The sequence below is a fragment of the Squalius cephalus genome, assembly GCF_949319135.1.
Source record: "Squalius cephalus genome assembly, chromosome: 13".
NCBI classification, from domain to species: Eukaryota; Metazoa; Chordata; class Actinopteri; order Cypriniformes; family Leuciscidae; genus Squalius; species Squalius cephalus.
In genome coordinates this window covers 27,397,951-27,415,238 of record NC_137134.1, presented here as the reverse complement: position 1 = coordinate 27,415,238, position 17,288 = coordinate 27,397,951, and the positions used below count along the sequence as shown (strand labels likewise).

The following is a 17,288-nucleotide window of genomic DNA, read 5'->3' as shown; positions in this document are numbered from 1 at the left end:
AATTGCGAGCTAACTATGACATTAATGCGATTAATCACGATTAAATATACATCTATCAGTTTTCCATGTTCGTAGAGTTAGTATCTGGAGTAAATATATAGGCTATAATCTGTGTGTTTACACAACATGTTCGGCTAATCAGCGTCCACCAATGTCACTGATAGTTCCAATTGTGCTGGTTTAGACCCTACCTTGAAGTAGGAGCTAAATTTGTTCCTCCAAAAGTTCGCTCCTATTTCCTGCGGTGCGAACACGCCAAAAACCGGGAACTTCCCCCAAAAGTTCAAGGAACTATGATAAGATTCCTCTGGTGCGAAAGCCCCTTACTATGACCCCTGTCCACCGTCAAAAGCAATTACAATGGGCATGTGAAAGTCGGAACTGGGCCTCAAACAGGTCAGAGCTGTTTTGGCAGCACATGGAGGGCCAGCATTTCAGGAAGATGATCATGATGTTTTGGCTCATTATTTATGATTAACTGGGCCAGTAATTTCCTGTACTGCATCAACTCATCATTTTGTACACCATAACATTTAATAAATTGAGGAAAATACAAAAGGAATGACACATTACAGTAACTCAATGTGCACTTTAACTATTATTATAATATTATTATACTATTTCGATGAATCAACTAAAACAACTACTCACAATTTATGGCAACTTTGAATCTCTTGTTTGTGGTTCCTCTTTTGCTGCTGATCTGTAGCTTGTAAAGTCCAGAGTGTTCAGTTCTCGTGCTGTTGATGGTCAGAGATCCAGTCCTCTTGTCCAGCTTCAGTTTGTCTCTGAATCTCCCATCAGGACCTTCATGTGTTTCTCTGGTCTTTCCAGTCATTTGAGCGATGAGATTGTCTTCATCTCCAAACATCCACACTATCAGATCGTCTTTCTGTATTTCAGTATCAGGGTATAAAGTGACCGGTTCTCCTTCCACCACTGATATATATGCGACTTAAAATTTGTGACACATAGAAAGAGAAAAATACAAAGAAAATGTTTCTATTAGATCAAGTTTGTCAAGTGTAACCAGCTAGTCTATTTGAAGTCAAATATAGTACAGAAAAACATATGCTCGAAAACATTACCCCCCACATCTTGCCCAGTCCCTTCAAAAAAGGTTTACATAAACTGACTCGTTCTTATCTGTATTCTCGTAAATCTCCCTAACTGTCTGTAACCATTCTGCAAATGTCGTGGCATTTTCTACTTAGCATAGGAGTATTCATAAAAGATACATATTCTTTTATCACTCCATATTAAAACTGGCTTAACTCCCAAAAGTGATATTAAGGAGTCTCTGAACAAACTAACTCGAAAAATGTTATTCATGAGAAAAAATACAATTCAATAAGAATCTAGAATGGGACCATGGAAAAAGATATGAGAATGTGTAGAATTTTTGTGAGAAGTTCAAATGTGCGTATAAATACGAATAGTGTACACAATTACTCGTGAATAAGACCCAATGTTCCTTCGCAAGTACTGTAACTTGTAATTACAGCATAATCCTTCAACCGCTAGAGAGACACAAGTTACATAAGGCCTGTCCAAAATACACACATTTGCAGTCTTAGCCATTTGAGAGCGTGTGCATGTGACAGGAAGTAAGTGTGAAAGACTCTCCCATGTCTTAAAATTGCCAAAGCGCAGTGCCCTAAACGCACACTAAACCCACACACAGGCTAAGCGGATCCCATTATGCATCATGTTCGTGAACTCACATGCCCAGAAATCATGAAATGCCAAGGAAAACATTCCACTGCAAGTAAAATTAATTAGATAATACATAGTAGTAAATAGGGCTGGGCAAAAAAATCGATTTTTCGATTAATCGTTTTTTAAAATGTGGTCGATTCAAAATCGATTCTCAAACGCCACGAATTGATTTTTTTCCATATTTATTTATCTATTACCCAAAAGCCAGTATTAGTTTTCCTCCACTGTTCATATGCTTGCAAACTCCATTTTATATTATAGCTAATGCTGTGAGATTTTATGTTTGTTTTATCTTAATCATAAAATAACCTCAACTAGTGCTGCACAATTAATCATATCGCAATCGCGATGTCAAGCCTACGCAATGACGTGAATGTCCTGTGACACACAGAAAGACTTGCGCTGATATCGTGCGTGCGCACAAGACAGCCTAGTATACAGTTCTCTTTCGTGCTTGAACGAACAATAACACACACAATTATGCCAAAATGTCTTTTTGTCGAGTATCTTCATAACATAAGAGCAGTCTTAAGCCTTGGTTATACTTTCGCCTGGCTCCACAGCGCGAGTCTCCGCAGACTGCGCGCGCACCTCCGCAAACGGACGAGGCGTTTATACTTGACGCGCTCGCCGTTGTACTATTCTTTGAAACGACAGGGGGCGACTCCAGTAATTATCCTCTAACCATCAGGAATCAGCGATGAGAAGAAGAAAGCTATACACACGTGACAATGTTTATTTTAGTAGGCTACACGGCCACCAATACCACACTACAAAAAGAATCGTGTAAAACCCAGTAAACCGTGAGATTACTCGTGACAATAAAACAAAATATGGATATGAGAATGTGTATAAAACATAACTAAATTAACGATCTCTTACATATTTTCTAATTTCACTAAACATTTCATTAAGTTTCTTGAACATTTTTATTAAACATGGACCTGTTCATTAAAAATACTTTTTATGCTATTGTGTGCCTATTTTTTTAAATGTAAGCAACTCATTTAGACGTGCAAACTGGGTGCCGGTTGGGGTGAGAAGTTCGAGCTCGGCCAGATTCGGCTCGAAGTCGTTCATCTTCGGATGCGGCGCCGCGCGCGTTGTTACAAAAAATGTCGACCGCCCACACCGCAATGACGTCATTTTTGCCGCGCGCACCTTCGCGCTCGTGCGGACGCGTCGAGTATAAACCAGGCTTTAAGCCTGTTTTATACTTCTGCGTCGAACTGCCGCCGTAGCTACTTCGTAGTATGTGTGTAGCGCGCGTACCCTTCGGCGTACCCTGACGTGCACCTCTCCAAAAATGTAACAACGCGTCAATTCTACGCGGACACAAGCGCTGTGATTGGTCTGCCAGAACCCCTCCCTCGGGGTAACATGCTCCTCAGGTGCGCGTCAACGCGGACAACGACACAGAAGTATAAATTAAAACCAACACGTTGCCTACGGCGTATAGGCTCCGGCGTATGTCCGACGCAGAAGTATAATGAGGTGTGTGTCCACTGGCACGGTGCGAGCGGAGCGGAGCGAGCGTTTTCAATTCATTCCTATGGAAGTTGAGCTTCACGCTCACGCAGTGCATTTTGGGATTGACAGCGGACCGGAGAAAGCGTTGAGAGTGACCGAGAGCATCGAATGAAGGCCTCATTATACTTCTGCGTCGGACATACGCCGGAGCCTATACGCCGTAGGCAACGTGTTGGTTTTAATTTATACTTCTGTGTCGTTGTCCGCGTTGACGCGCACCTGGGGAGCATGAAACCCGAGGGAGGGGTTCAGTCAGACCAATCACAGCGCTTGTGTCCGCGTAGAATTGACGCGTTGTTACATTTTTGGAGAGGTGCACGTCAGGGTACGCCGAAGGGTACGCGCGCTACACACAGCCTACGACGTAGCTACAGCGACAGTTCGAACGCAGAAGTATAAAACAGGCTTGAGGCGCGTGTGAGATCCGCGTCTCTGTTAGCAGCGGTTGGTCTCTTAAAGGAACAGTACACAGTAGCCACTAATTATCTCTGTCGTTAAAGTTAATCAAAGAACAAAGGAAACAGAGAAAAACACTCACTGCTCTTGACTAAAACCTTTTGTAACTTTAATAAGGATTAGTCTATATATACTTTATAATTAATGCATCGCAGACTGTTTGATAACTTTATTCAATTTCTGTAGGCCTATATGTCCTACCTAGACAGATAAATATATGCAAGTTTTTTTTAATGGGTTTATGTGAGGATTGTTAACCTGTTTGATCAAGGCATGCGACTGTTCTGACTTGTCCAATTTTCAGCATCAATTTTTCATCTTGCATCAAAATCCTGTCTATTCATTGTATGCATTTGAAATAGTTGGGTTCTGTTTTAATGTACCCAAGTGTACCTAAAATAAATAGAGTTTAATATACAGGTTGGTAGCTCTTAATTTCTTTTTATTAATTAACCACTTCCAAACTTATGGTCACTTTACTTTCTTTTTTTATAAATATAGGATTTGTATTAAATATATAGGCTATTCATTGAGTGGAATCGAAATCGAATTTAGAATCAAAATCGAATCGAGAATCGAAATCGAATCGAATTGAGAGCTTGAGAATCGAAATCGAATCGATTTGTAAAATCTGAATCGATACCCAGCCCTAGTAGTAAAACAAGTTTTTCACATTGTATTGGTGCAAAGATGGTATGTCTATTTTTATACAATATCTGCAATTGCTTTTTATCAATTAATTAGAAGCACCACAATTACTAAACTGTATCGTCTGTCACATAAGTTTATTTTTATCATAAGTAAATATTTTTACAACACTATACTGTAAGTGTGTCCCATCGCATAATCAAAAGTTCTATGCACACTTGCAGTCTTTACGCCTACTTGAACACTTGGGCCAAATCCATGAAATATGTCATGCAAGTAGACAAGTGGTCAAGTGCAAAGACTACAAGTTTGGTTATTTGGACAGGCCAATAGTGTGTCTCAAGACTGCCTTCCATTCATCAGAGCTGTGCCTCTCCTCATCCAAACAGATGTGAAGAAAACAGATGTGCTATACACAAATCAACTCAACAGGTGGAAAACTCAATCTGGCAATTTTACGGTAATTTATCAAGCTTAAGGCGAGACACGGCAGGCAAAAACATAGATTTTTCATGCAGTGGTCAGTTTTGAGATTTTGGGCTAGTTTACTCCTTCAATATGTGTTCTTTCAAGCTGCTATAAAGAAAACGCTGACAATATACATTAATTTGTTTATTTTATTACATTGTTTGTAGTCAAGTCTCTCCCAAATTTAGCAAGAAGTTAGCATTCCAATGCGACATGCCGAGTTCAGTCCGTTTACTGAAGTCTGTCATGACCGGGATCGTTGTAAAGCTCTGAGTCTCCTGCACAACGCTATGTAACCCAAATATGGGCATTTCTTTTCTATCAGTAACCAATCGTTAATATCCAAAGGGGGTTTTAAAGCTAATGACGAAATCTCATTTAGAACCATTTAAATCTTTAAAGGAGACATATCATGCTTTTAAATTGTTCCTTTTTACATATAAATCATACATTTGTAGTCTATATAAAGCGGAACTGCAATGCTTGGGTCTGAATTCTTCATTATTATAGCTCCACAGGCCCCTTTTCTACCCCTTTTCTGATGTGCGTCTGAGAGCAACTCGTTTTGGTGCGGTCTCTTTAAATACAATTGAGACACTTCATACCCCGCCCCCTCTCCAGGTTGCAGAGGTTCAACTCCACCCCGTTCGGCCATTTTTGTAGTTTGATAGCAGAGATACGATTATCTAGCGGCACAGAAACTTTTTATTCACACGTTATTAACAAAATGTCAACAACGGAAGACTTGTCCAGCCAGCCTTACATGTTCGAGCCAGAGTCGGAGCCGGAGCGAGATGAAAATGAAGACGACGAACCTGCAGAACAACGTCTTCATATGGATGAATCGCACTGGTGTGTACTGTATTTACACATGAAACTTTGGTCTTCCGACCTTTTACCACCGTGTCGATTTATTTTGATTAATATGTGCGAGGGAGAGAGAGCAAGACAGCGTCTAGTTTGGAGACGGTGATGTCTTGTTTACACTTTCGCCTGGCTCTGAAGAGAGAGAGCGCGCGCGCGCGACCGGGTCTCTCTCTCTCTGCTCGTTCTTTCAGTTAAACAAGCGCCCTTGTCACAAGCGCGGCAGTTTATCTACATTAGACGGTGTAATGAAGCGTGTGGGTTACTACATCCAACAACCGAACATTTTAACTTACCCTCTCGTAACTTCTGCATCCTTTAGCTTGGACTACAAAATTGCAACGAGAAATAAAAATGGCGGATTGCTCGAAGTGTTGGGCCGGAAGTCGATGTCCTTATTTGGCAGTTCCGCTGCAAATACTGTGACGTAATAGTTCAAAAAACGTCATAGATAACAGAAAAATCGGAACAGGTTGAAAAATATGACCAAAACAGAATATAAAGATATCAACGAAGCACCTGAAGAGAATAATTTCATATTTTCTGTACTTCTAAACACTCCAAATATACAACAAAATGCATTTAAGGGCTAAAAAAGTGCATTTGGCATGATATGTCCCCTTTAACTGCCGTTTTCTCAAAATGAGTTTTTTGTCATTCTCCAGTACAAACATCTCAGCCTATGTACACCAAACTTTCCAGTTATACACTTAGCAGTATTCTGAAGATATTTTCAGAGGGATTTGTTAAAGCCCCACTAGGTAAGATTTCCGTTTTGGTCAAACAACGACCCCTAGAGTCGCTGTGGACTACTTGTATTTAACGTTACTGTCGTAAATACCACTCACGCAGAGCAGTCTCTTCACTCACGGCCTGATCCCCTCCCCCCTGTATACCGGTCCCTGTTCAGTCGGATGGAAGCTGTAACGAGTGGAAATAAGGTGTGGCCCCTTTAAGAGCTGCGCGCGCCCTGTTTAACTGTCGGCAGTCTGTATTGTATGTGTGCCTCGAACACCCCGTAAGCTGGTTGTTTCTATTTGATGCTCATTCTTGTCCTATTTTTGTCTATCAAGTAATGCTGTGGACGGTAGAACGTGTGACAGACAGTTACACGAGTTCGATTGGGGAATAAACACAACGCGTTACAAATCGTCGGACATCGAACAAGCACAGCTAGCCTCCGAAGATGTCTAAGTTACTAATCCATCAACAAGAACGCCAGGTGCTTTTTAGCTCACACCAACGAGTGAAAGCTTGTCCGAGTGATATACAATATAAGCAATATACTTACTAGTCCAACAGCATGTGAGGACGTGTTGGGGGAAGTGAGGTAGCCTATGCCGTAAAGCAGTCGAATTTTGTAGTTCTTTTTGTGCGCGGGTTACTACCCGAACCCCGAAGTTTAAAAGTACGATTAAAAACGATACAGACCCCGTTAGGCTATGGCAGACATGTCATTCAACCTATTGTAAGTCGATGTACCATCACAAGAGTCTTGGAAATATACTATGAAGGTTGAAAAGTTACCTAGTGCTGCTTTAATAAATCATTCCTGGCCTGATTTATGTGACATTTTAATAAAAAAAAAAAATGGCGAAAATTGTTTTTTTTAAGGCTATGGACAGTATATTTTGATTTCATAGGTAATGAAAGCATCTATCCTGAAATCCCTCTGAATTTATTTTTCATATTGTGTGTGAGTATCATCTTGTGCTTTTTCATATGTTCAGATCTATCTACCGAAAATATATGCAAAATCTTGCATATTTAATGAGATAATGACTAATTTGCATAATTAAACATACAAATTTCAAAAACTTGTAATAATTTTTTTATTATCGTGTAAGTAATCAACTGAGCAAGTTTCATGGTGATATCTATTATTTAAAAATGTTACCCTATTCACCTGTAGTGTCTCGCCTTAATCTGTGAAATAACTGCCAATAAAGACGTGTGATCATTATTATACTGAAAATCTTGAGCTACTCACTTTTGACAGTCACAATGAATCTTTGATTTAAGGTTCCTCTGTTGCTGATGGTCTGTAGTTTATAGACTCCAATGTGTTCAGCTGTGATGTTTGTGATGGTCAGAGATCCAGTCGTCTTGTCCAGCTTCAGCCTGTCTCTGAATCTCCCATCAGCAACATATGTAGAGATTTCTCTGGTCTCTCCCTTGATTTCAGCTATGAGATTCTCTTGAGGTGCAAACATCCATTGTATCTGATCATCTTTTTGTATTTCAGCATCAGTGTTCAGAGTGACAGACTCTCCCTCCTTTACTGATATGGTCTTATCTTCATCTGTCACAACAGCACATAGAAACAGAGAAATGAGGAGATTTTTAAAACTGGGGATTCTTGCCTTCTCTAAAATTGTGTTATTGCTTTAAAGGAACACTCCACCGTTTTTTGAAATAGGGCTTATTCACCTTCTTTCCTACATTTAGATAGGTGGGCAAATGCATGTTTGTGTCAGTGCATACATTGTTTTAGTTTGGAAGCGCCACCGCTAGCTTAGCTTAGCATAATGAATGGAATCCTTTGTTGTCAGCTAGCATGTCATGAGTAAAAGTGATGAAAAAAGGCAGATATTGAGTTGGGACTATATTAGGGGGAAGCACAGGCGAAGCACTGCTACTTGGACGCAGAGATATCACGCAACACATGAAATCCCACTACTTCCGTCAACATACCGGCATGAATAGTAGCTGGCTATTTTTCCTACAGTACATGAATGGCGATGAACATGGCTGATTTTGTGACGAAGAGGGTGACTTCTCAGACAGTCAAGATCCAGAACCATACCTCTATGAACCTCTAAGTTTTCAGAAGAGGAGCTGCATGCTTTGGAAATAGAACGACAGGAGGAGGAGGTTGCGATCGCTCAACAGCCTGAGGACGTGAGGATGAGAGCCAACACGAACTGGTGGTGTGAATGTGGGGGAATATGCCAATCTATGCCGACTGAAATAGTGTCTGTGCTGTGGCGAGTGGGACAAGTTACTGCCATTGATGACCAGGCTCAACGCGTCAGATCAAGATGAGCGTGCCCGCAGTTGTGTCACAGCTACGAGGATTTCACGGCGTTGATCCATCCTGCAGTACTCAATTTTTTTTTTTTTCGGTGTGATAAAGTAAACGCCCCACGCCGAATGGACCAAATGGACAGCTGTCCACAGAGTAAGTGATTATTTCAAACATGACGTATGTACAGATCGACCCATATTAAACCTGTATTCACATTTATATATTATACCACATATTCACATTTCATGTGTTGCGTGATATCTCTGCGCCCAAGTACTAGCAGTGCTTCGCCTGTGCTTCCCCCTAATATAGTTCCAAGTCAATATCTGCCTAGGAAATCGCCTAGTGTTAATCTGCATCGCTATTTGTACTTGTTGTGAATACGCAGGCCACAAAAAGTAATTAGGTAGGTTTTTTTTTTTTTTTTTTTTAATCACTTTTACTCAGGACATGCTAGCTGGCAACAAAAGATTCCATTCATTATGCTAAGCTAAGCTAGTGGTGGCGCTTCCAAACTAAAACAATGTATGCACTGACACAAAAATGCATTTACCCACCTATCTAAATGTAGGAAAGAAGGTGAAAAAAGCCCTATTTCAAAAAACGATGGAGTGTTCCTTTAAAAGCTGTAATTTTCAGTTTTCCAAATAAGTACTCATCTTTATTAAGTAGCATTGGTCCTATAACCAAAACTATATTTTGTATCTTTATTATATTTGATTTCTTAAAAATTTCTACCATTACCTGAATTACTTCGGTCCAAAACTGTTTTATTATTTTACAAGTATAAAATATATGAGAGTAATGGGCTTTAAGTTCACTGCAACTTCACCAACATCCTAAAGATAAATGATCACACTTAGAAGAAATTTCTGGTGTCATAAAATATCACATATTAATTTTCCAAGCATATTCTTGCCAATCTGAAGAATGCGTGATTCTTAATTTTTCTTTAAAACTTTGTTTCCAATCTCCTTATGTTATTTTATTGTCTAATACATTTTCCCATGTTATTTTAATATTATGTAAACCCATACACTTAATTATCTACTCTATTCATTTTACTAACTAAGAGGGTGAATATTATCCAAAGTTTTTAACTTTAATTTCATCCTTTAAATAACTTCTTATTTGAAGATATTTGTAAAATAGTATTCTAGACAATACATATTTTACCCCTATGTTCTCAAATGTCTCTATCTCATTGTCTTCATACATTCGATAAAATCTTATAAGCAATAAGAATCTCGGGGGTACACTCATTGTAATTTTCTTAAAGAGTTGAAATACTTACATGTTTTACTTGGCTGTTTAGGTATCGTTTCTTCCTCTTTCACATCAGTGGCTAGAAACAAGGAAATTAGAAGATTTTAAGTGAGTTTAAAGATGAAGATAATGTTTGGTTCACCACAAGCGCTTTTAATAATAAAGAATTTACATTTTATGTGTTAACATTAGCTTTCATTAATGTGAATTAACAATAAACAATACATGTAAACAATGTATACATGTATATATTGATAAATGGTAATGTATACATTTTTAATATTAACTAATATTAGCAGTATTTAAGGATATGTCCACATACTGTTAAGTATGTTAAGTGTCCAGGTTACACCACAAGGTGTATTCAAGTAAATATTTCTTCTTTAATTAAAAAAATAGTACCTAAAAATTTCAATTTTGTCATCACAAAAGAAGATTAATCAAAATCTTTCCTTTGGTGTTCCATAGAAAAAATAACAGCATACAAGATTGAAATGACATGAGGGCGAATAAATAACCTGCTATTCATTTAAAGGTGCAGTAAGCGATTTCTGAGAAATATCATTGATATTTGAAATCGACACCCAATCAAAACACTACTATTAAAGTGGGACATAGACATGGGACATAGTTCTTTTTTTAAAGTCGACATTTATGTGATGAAAGTCGAGTTGACTAGTCGCTGATGCCGTCTTTAATGTACTAATAAGCCTGAACATAAATAAGCGCTGCCCACAAGGCTATTGCTCTAACAGCTTATTTTTATCAGTTCTTTAGGGTCGTTATATTTCTCACAGATTTCTTCTCATTCTAAATCAGATACAGATAAAGTTGCACAGAAAGATTACATTTATCTAAATGGATTAGTGAGAGCGCGATTGGGTGTGAATTAATTCTCCCTGGCAGCGTCTCTCTATTAATTGTGCAGCTGTGGGTTTTAGTTACTATCAAATATATGCTAGAATTTTTCAGTTTAAAAAAAATAAATATTTTTTTTATTGATAAATCACAGAACAGTGTTGACAATACACTTCTTCACTACTGAATGATTCTGAGCGTGTGCAATCTGCGCGTGATGTGCAAACTATGTGTGTGTGTTACAATGCAGCCTTCTGAAGCAAAGTGATGAGTTTGTGTAGGAACAATATTCATATTTAACATGTTACAAAGTGTTACGTTCCAAGTGTGTTTGTGTATTTTTCTCTTTCTTTTGTGTTTGTGTTTCTATTCGTTATTCCTAGGTGGTGTTCATTGGTTGCCCATAAGAGATGTGACGTCACGACGTTAAAATCAGAACTGACGTTCCACCAATTCACAGACGTTCTGCTGGTTTAAAAGGCCCAGTGACCAAGAGTGAGGAAGATCAGCGCCAGGTCTCAGCCAACTTCCCATGCCTTGAGTTGTTTGTCGAAACCATGATCATGATCACGTTTACGGCTGTTTATAGTTATGTTTTTGTTTTTGCTTATGCAAGGGTTCAGAGATTAACATTCCTTTGGGGGTTTGTTAGTATTGTTGCCAATGGAATGCAGCCTGGGAAAACCCAGACAACTTCCGGCAAATTTAGATTTGCTCTGCAAGTAGTCTGGCAAAGAGCTCCTTCAAGCCCATTTCTAATCCGTCAAAATCGCGGCACCAATCAGAAACATTGAGGCGGGCTTTACACGATGACGATCGCTCTGATTGGTTTTAGGTCTATCCAATTGCGCCCAGAGGCATTTGAGCGACGTCCGTTGGTGAAGCGCACCAACTCTTAAATGCATTATTATATTCAAATTGCAAACGCATGAGGACAGTCTCCATGACAGACCCACTGGCAGATGAACGTGCTACTACATTTCTCTCCGAAACGGTAGGAAATTAAATTAGATTTATTAGAGGATTTTAACTGTGACAAGATGATTGACAGGGCAGTTTACGTGACAGGATGCACGCGACAGATCCGTCCGATAAGTAGTATGTCCCAAAGCTTGCCTACTTTTTTGCTACACATTCAAAAGTAAATACATTTTCTTCACAAAAAGAGTACATACTTTTATGGCGTAGTGTAACTTAGGCGAATTGGGACGCAGCATATGGCTTTACACGATGACGATCGCTCTGATTGGTTTTAGGTCTATCCAATTGCGCCCAGAGCGATTTGAGCGACGTCCGTTGGTGACGCCCCTTTAGAAATGAGTTATTAATGAAGCTTTGCCAGACCATAACTCAGTTACTACTGAGAATGATCTGGTTTTAACCAAGCTAGATGGAATGCACTGTTTAGAGTTAGAACACTAGAAGTGTGTAGTGCGTGTGACCTATGCGTGCATGTTCCATCTTTAAAGACCACGGTAGTTAATATTATTTTCTGTTATTTAGTCAGAGAGTGATCGCCACGCATTGTATTTATTGTTTTTTATTTAGTCAGCGTAGTTTATTTAAGGCGGCGTATACGCTGAAGATTTCGGGTTTTGTTTCTGCATTTTTCTTTTGGTAGGTAGTTTTAGAGGTTTGGGTAAAATAGTTATGGGAATTATGTTTTTATTATTTCATTTGATTTGGCGGCACTCTTGTTTTCTTACTTTACGGTTTCCTTTTACATTTTATAATTTTTCATGGTTTGTAACGTCATTCATACCTTTTCAAATTAAACGTTTTCAACGTTAACTTTGGTATTCCTGGTTGTTTCTGCTACTTGCACACATGGCAACAGTATCTCACGTAAGTGTTGCGCAATCATCCCGTTTACATCTTAAACTCGTAACACAAAGGAAAATTCTAGCTCCCGGCCAAACGGCTAAAGCGCAACTTATGCTTCAAGTCAGAAGCAGCAAAGTGCGTATTCGCATATGTTGCGCTTTAAACTTAAGTGGAATCCGTATGTTCGTTTGACCGGAAGCATTTTACTTTATAGAGTTTTAAATATGGATATTTTTCTTACACAAACTCATCGCTTTGCTTCAGAAGACCCTTTATTAAGGCACTTTTATGATGGATATAGATGCACTTTTATGGACTTTAAAACTTGAATTGTATTCGCCTGAAAGAAGAATGTCAAATACAACTAGGATGACTTGAGGGTGAGTAAATCATGGGCTAATTTTCTTTTTTGGGTGAACTATACATTCAACTGTTTGACTACCAATATTTATTATCCTGTTGTGCTTTATATAGGCCATGACCAGCGACTAGTCGAAGTCAAGCTTAAGCGTCATAGCTGTGCATTGGCACACACCTAACTGTTTGTTTGGGCGTTGATTTCTCAGAAATCGCTTGCTTAAAAAATGGCTTATTGCTTAAATATTGATAATTAATACTACTGACCAGATATGATGAGATAAACCAACTCACTTAGTATTAACCGGAAGTATCAAATCATAAAAAAACACAAGTGCAGCGCCATCTTCATGGTTTCTGTGTTAAAGTCTGAAAGAATAAGCCAAATGAAGCCACACACAATGAACAGCCACAGCAGTTTAGGGTTTCATATTAAACGTTTCTCAAACTTAGATTTAGTTCTGTGAGCTTCATAAGCAGTAGTACAAACATTACATGGATGTTAACATGCTCTGCCTCTAGAAACACATACAGGCACAATGAAACAGTCTTAATGTAGGTGTGGTTAATTTTGCATTCTATAACAGAAATTCAGTAATTAGTATATTAATATCATACAACTCAATATTGGACAATCACATGCTTCATTGATTATTGCACTAAACTAATCACAAACAGAACATGTGGTAAAAAGTAGAAATGTAGAAATGCTGAATATGAAAACTACAGAAAAATAACTGTCAGAAAATAATCAAATGTTTGTCGCTGTATCAGGTTTAATACTTACACGGTTCTGATATCTGTTTAGATAACACATCTTCTTGTCAGTCAGCACATAGAAACAGAGAAAATAGGAGATAATATTGAGCAGATGTCAATAACACTGGAGAACTGAGAAGATATGTTGTGATTTTTCAACTTATTTCTTTCTTCATCATCACCACAATTTTTGAACTCACTTGATAGCTTTATGTGCAGTTTAAGAGGTTATTTGCTGAAAATATTCCACTTTGTTGCAACGATTAAATATTATTCTTGTAGATTTAAAAATCATGGTTTCCCCTTTATGGTTGAATCACGGAAGCTACACCAGTTACTTTTGCCAAGAGATTCAATTTATTATGTATCATGTGTCAGACAGAGAGAAACAGGCATATAAGAATAAGGCTACATAAGAGGTCTTCATTCCAGATTTCTCTGTTCCCCATTTCTTTATCTTCTCATCCCATCATGCTAGATGTAAATGGTTTCTCTGGCTTTATGTTTCTCTGCCATTAAGTTTCTCTACCCTCATGCCATTGTTTCTCATGCCTCTGTCTCATGCCTTTGTTTCTCATGCCTCACATCTCTTAGTTTCTCATGCCTCTGTTTCTCTGAGGTTGTACAGTAAAGTTGAGCTTATATACATTACAGAGCAGCTTCCTTTTAAGGTAACAAACTATGTTGCTTAAGCTTTAAAAATGGAACATATAATGTCATACGAACACATGGCACAATTCACTTCCATATTAAGAAACTATCTTTGTTGCTTACATCTGCATCAGTTGCAAACATGTTACATTGTACACACCCTCTACAAAATATAGCTCATCCACCTGTCTCATGTGACATGATCTTCACATGGTTCCATTCTATCTATAGTCTACTCATGTACTCAACACATACATAACTCTGGCTTGACAAAACACATTGTGAAATTATGAATAAAAGAAAAATAATACAAATACATAACATTAAACAGTAAATTTTAGTCTTCAATTCTTCACACTCAAACTTTTGTTGTGATTCACTATAAAACATGTGACAACCAATGCAATTTACCATGAAAATTACTTATTTTCCTTTTTGACAGAAATGGTTTCTATCAACTATCGTGGCATTAAAGATTTTTTTCTTGAACAATCCCTTTAAGTAGGATGATGAACAACTCAAACTAATGACCAGATAAGAGGTGATAGATTCACTGACTCACAAGACATATCAGTGTCATTTACACAACAACACTCTCAATATCATTCTCTTAGTTTTCAAATACATCTGTGAGGAGCTAGACAGTCCAGATAAAATTCAAAATGGCCAAAAAAGACAGCAGGATTATGATTTTAGGCCAACTTGTGCAATCACAATCACAAGTAGCAGAACTTGTGGTAAAACAAATATATATAACTACTGACTTTGGAAAATCTCTTGTTGTATGAGTTGTTATACTTACCCAATAAAGGGTTTGGAGAACAGATTATGTGGCGATAGTAAAAAACACCACCAGCTGCAACTGCAAACACCAGCAGCAGAACAATAACTATTCCTGTTTTAGCACCTGAAGACAGACCTGGATCACCTGGAGACGGATCTTCATCATCTGGAGACAGAGGTGGTGCTGTAATGATAAAGAGAGACAGTCAGTAACAAACACTATAAACATCATCACTATATAACCTGAGTGAAGATCTGGTAAGTAGATCTTTATGTTAATGATAGTTAATTAATTACATGTAAACATTAAAATCAATTAATTACATGTAAACATTAAAATCAGCTGTGATAATATTCAGAACAATATGAGAGTAATATTGTGAACCTAAAATTCTGTAACAATGTTGAACACATTATATATAATATCCGTTGGCTGCACTTGCAGTTTAATTCCGTTTCATCTGTGAAACAAAAATAATTCCTCCTTTTTTAACACTATGCAAGCTGCTGTGGCTATGTTCATGGTGAATATATTTTATAGTTATTGAGAAATAAATAAGTTGTAGTTTTATAAAAAGTAAACAATAATATTTATGAATTATTTTTTCTAAAAACCTTAAGACCACATTTTTGTTTGCTTGGTTGAATTTTTTTTCAAACGCATCCACAGAATAAAACAAGTTCCTCAGATCAATAGAAGCATTACAGTCCAGTAAAATATGTTTAAAGACAGTTGATTCTTTCTGACAAGATGAACACTGGGGGATTTTCTCCTACTTACTTAACTTACTATTTTCACCTGATTTTTTGATTGATATGTAAATCTGTAATTGTGTGTAAATGACTTGATCTCAGTGATTATTCAAATGAAATGCATGTCTTGTCCCAACATCAAGATTTATTTCAGGTAATTTGTTGTTTAAGCCCTGATCCCATTCTGACTGCCATTTATTTTGGCATATGCATTAATTGTTGGTTTTAGATCTGTTGAAGGTATAGAGTATTTTACTGGTTCTGTAGAAATGCCTCTATTGAAAACAACTTAATAAAAAAATACTAAATGTGTCCTCACCAGAGACAGTAACACTGAATGTCATACGTGGGGTACCAGAGTTGTGGCTGATCTTTACTTTATACAGTCCAGTGTCATTGATTCTCGTATTCTTGATGGTCAGAGATCCATTCTGATACAGCAGCAGTCTGTCTCCGAATATCTCAGTGTGATGGGGATATGAGATCTCAGTTCCATCAGTTTGAGCAATGACTGAACCTGACTCTCCAAATCTCCACTCTATCTGATTAAATCCCTTTATTTTAGTAAGATCAGGGTTTAGAGTGACAGATTCTCCCTCCGTCACTGACGCTGTCTTCAATTCATCTGCATCAACACCAAACACTCCTGCAGAACAAACAGAAACAGTTTCTCAGAAATTAAACCCATATAACACTGCTGCTGATATTAGTGAACAGATTTAACAGATCCTTTAGTCTTGTCTTATAAACAATGAATTATTCAGCCATAAATGAAGAACAGACAGTCTTTATGCCCAATGCCCAACTAATGAGAAAACACTCTTCATCTACATACAATCTACAGATGTTAGCTGTTTTATACAAAGCTAATTAAAATTATAAATTAAATACATTTAGCTGAGTGAATATGTGCAACTCTTTACATCAATAACTTTAATAGTAGTTAGAGGGAAACATCTGCAAAAAAAAAGTAGTCAGCGTCTGAATGGAGAAACTAGTTAGTGCAAAACAAATCACAATATTTTATATTATATTGGGTTACACTGTAAAAAGGACATTAAAGAATCTTATAATATTATTTATAAGCTTGTTTGATGATGATAAATGGATAATTTTTCATTTTAAAATGTATCACTTTTTGTACAAGTTTCTTTTTCAATAGTGAAGCAGACATGAATATCTGACATACAAAACACGACACGTGACACTCACCAAATTAAAAATATATAAAAAAGGTATTACAAAATAGACCAACAACACATACTGCTAAAAATAACCAAAAGATAAGTTCAGCAGCACAGATAAAACCAACTAGTAAAAAACG

The 17,288-nt window shown here is 37.6% G+C and overlaps 2 protein-coding genes across 3 annotated transcripts in view; both read right to left on the bottom strand.

Annotated features, from left to right (window-relative positions):
• The window catches only part of LOC307169809 (uncharacterized protein), a 294,785-nt gene that overhangs the window by 6,248 nt on the left and 271,249 nt on the right, over positions 1 to 17,288 (bottom strand). The window contains exons 2-7 of one of the 2 annotated variants that reach the window (XM_079890626.1): positions 16,284 to 16,610; positions 15,231 to 15,395; positions 13,806 to 13,835; positions 10,008 to 10,058; positions 7,676 to 7,987; positions 652 to 954 (exon numbers count right to left, since the gene is read on the bottom strand). In XM_079890626.1, the coding sequence (XP_079746752.1) occupies positions 652 to 954; positions 7,676 to 7,987; positions 10,008 to 10,058; positions 13,806 to 13,835; positions 15,231 to 15,395; positions 16,284 to 16,610 (1,188 nt within the window). The remainder of the gene's footprint in view (positions 1 to 651; positions 955 to 7,675; positions 7,988 to 10,007; positions 10,059 to 13,805; positions 13,836 to 15,230; positions 15,396 to 16,283; positions 16,611 to 17,288) is intronic. The other variant, XM_079890625.1, reaches the window with a different exon arrangement.
• LOC307169806 (muscle M-line assembly protein unc-89) overlaps positions 1 to 17,288 on the bottom strand; it is a 536,691-nt gene that overhangs the window by 446,234 nt on the left and 73,169 nt on the right. The gene's annotated exons all lie outside the window — the stretch shown is intronic.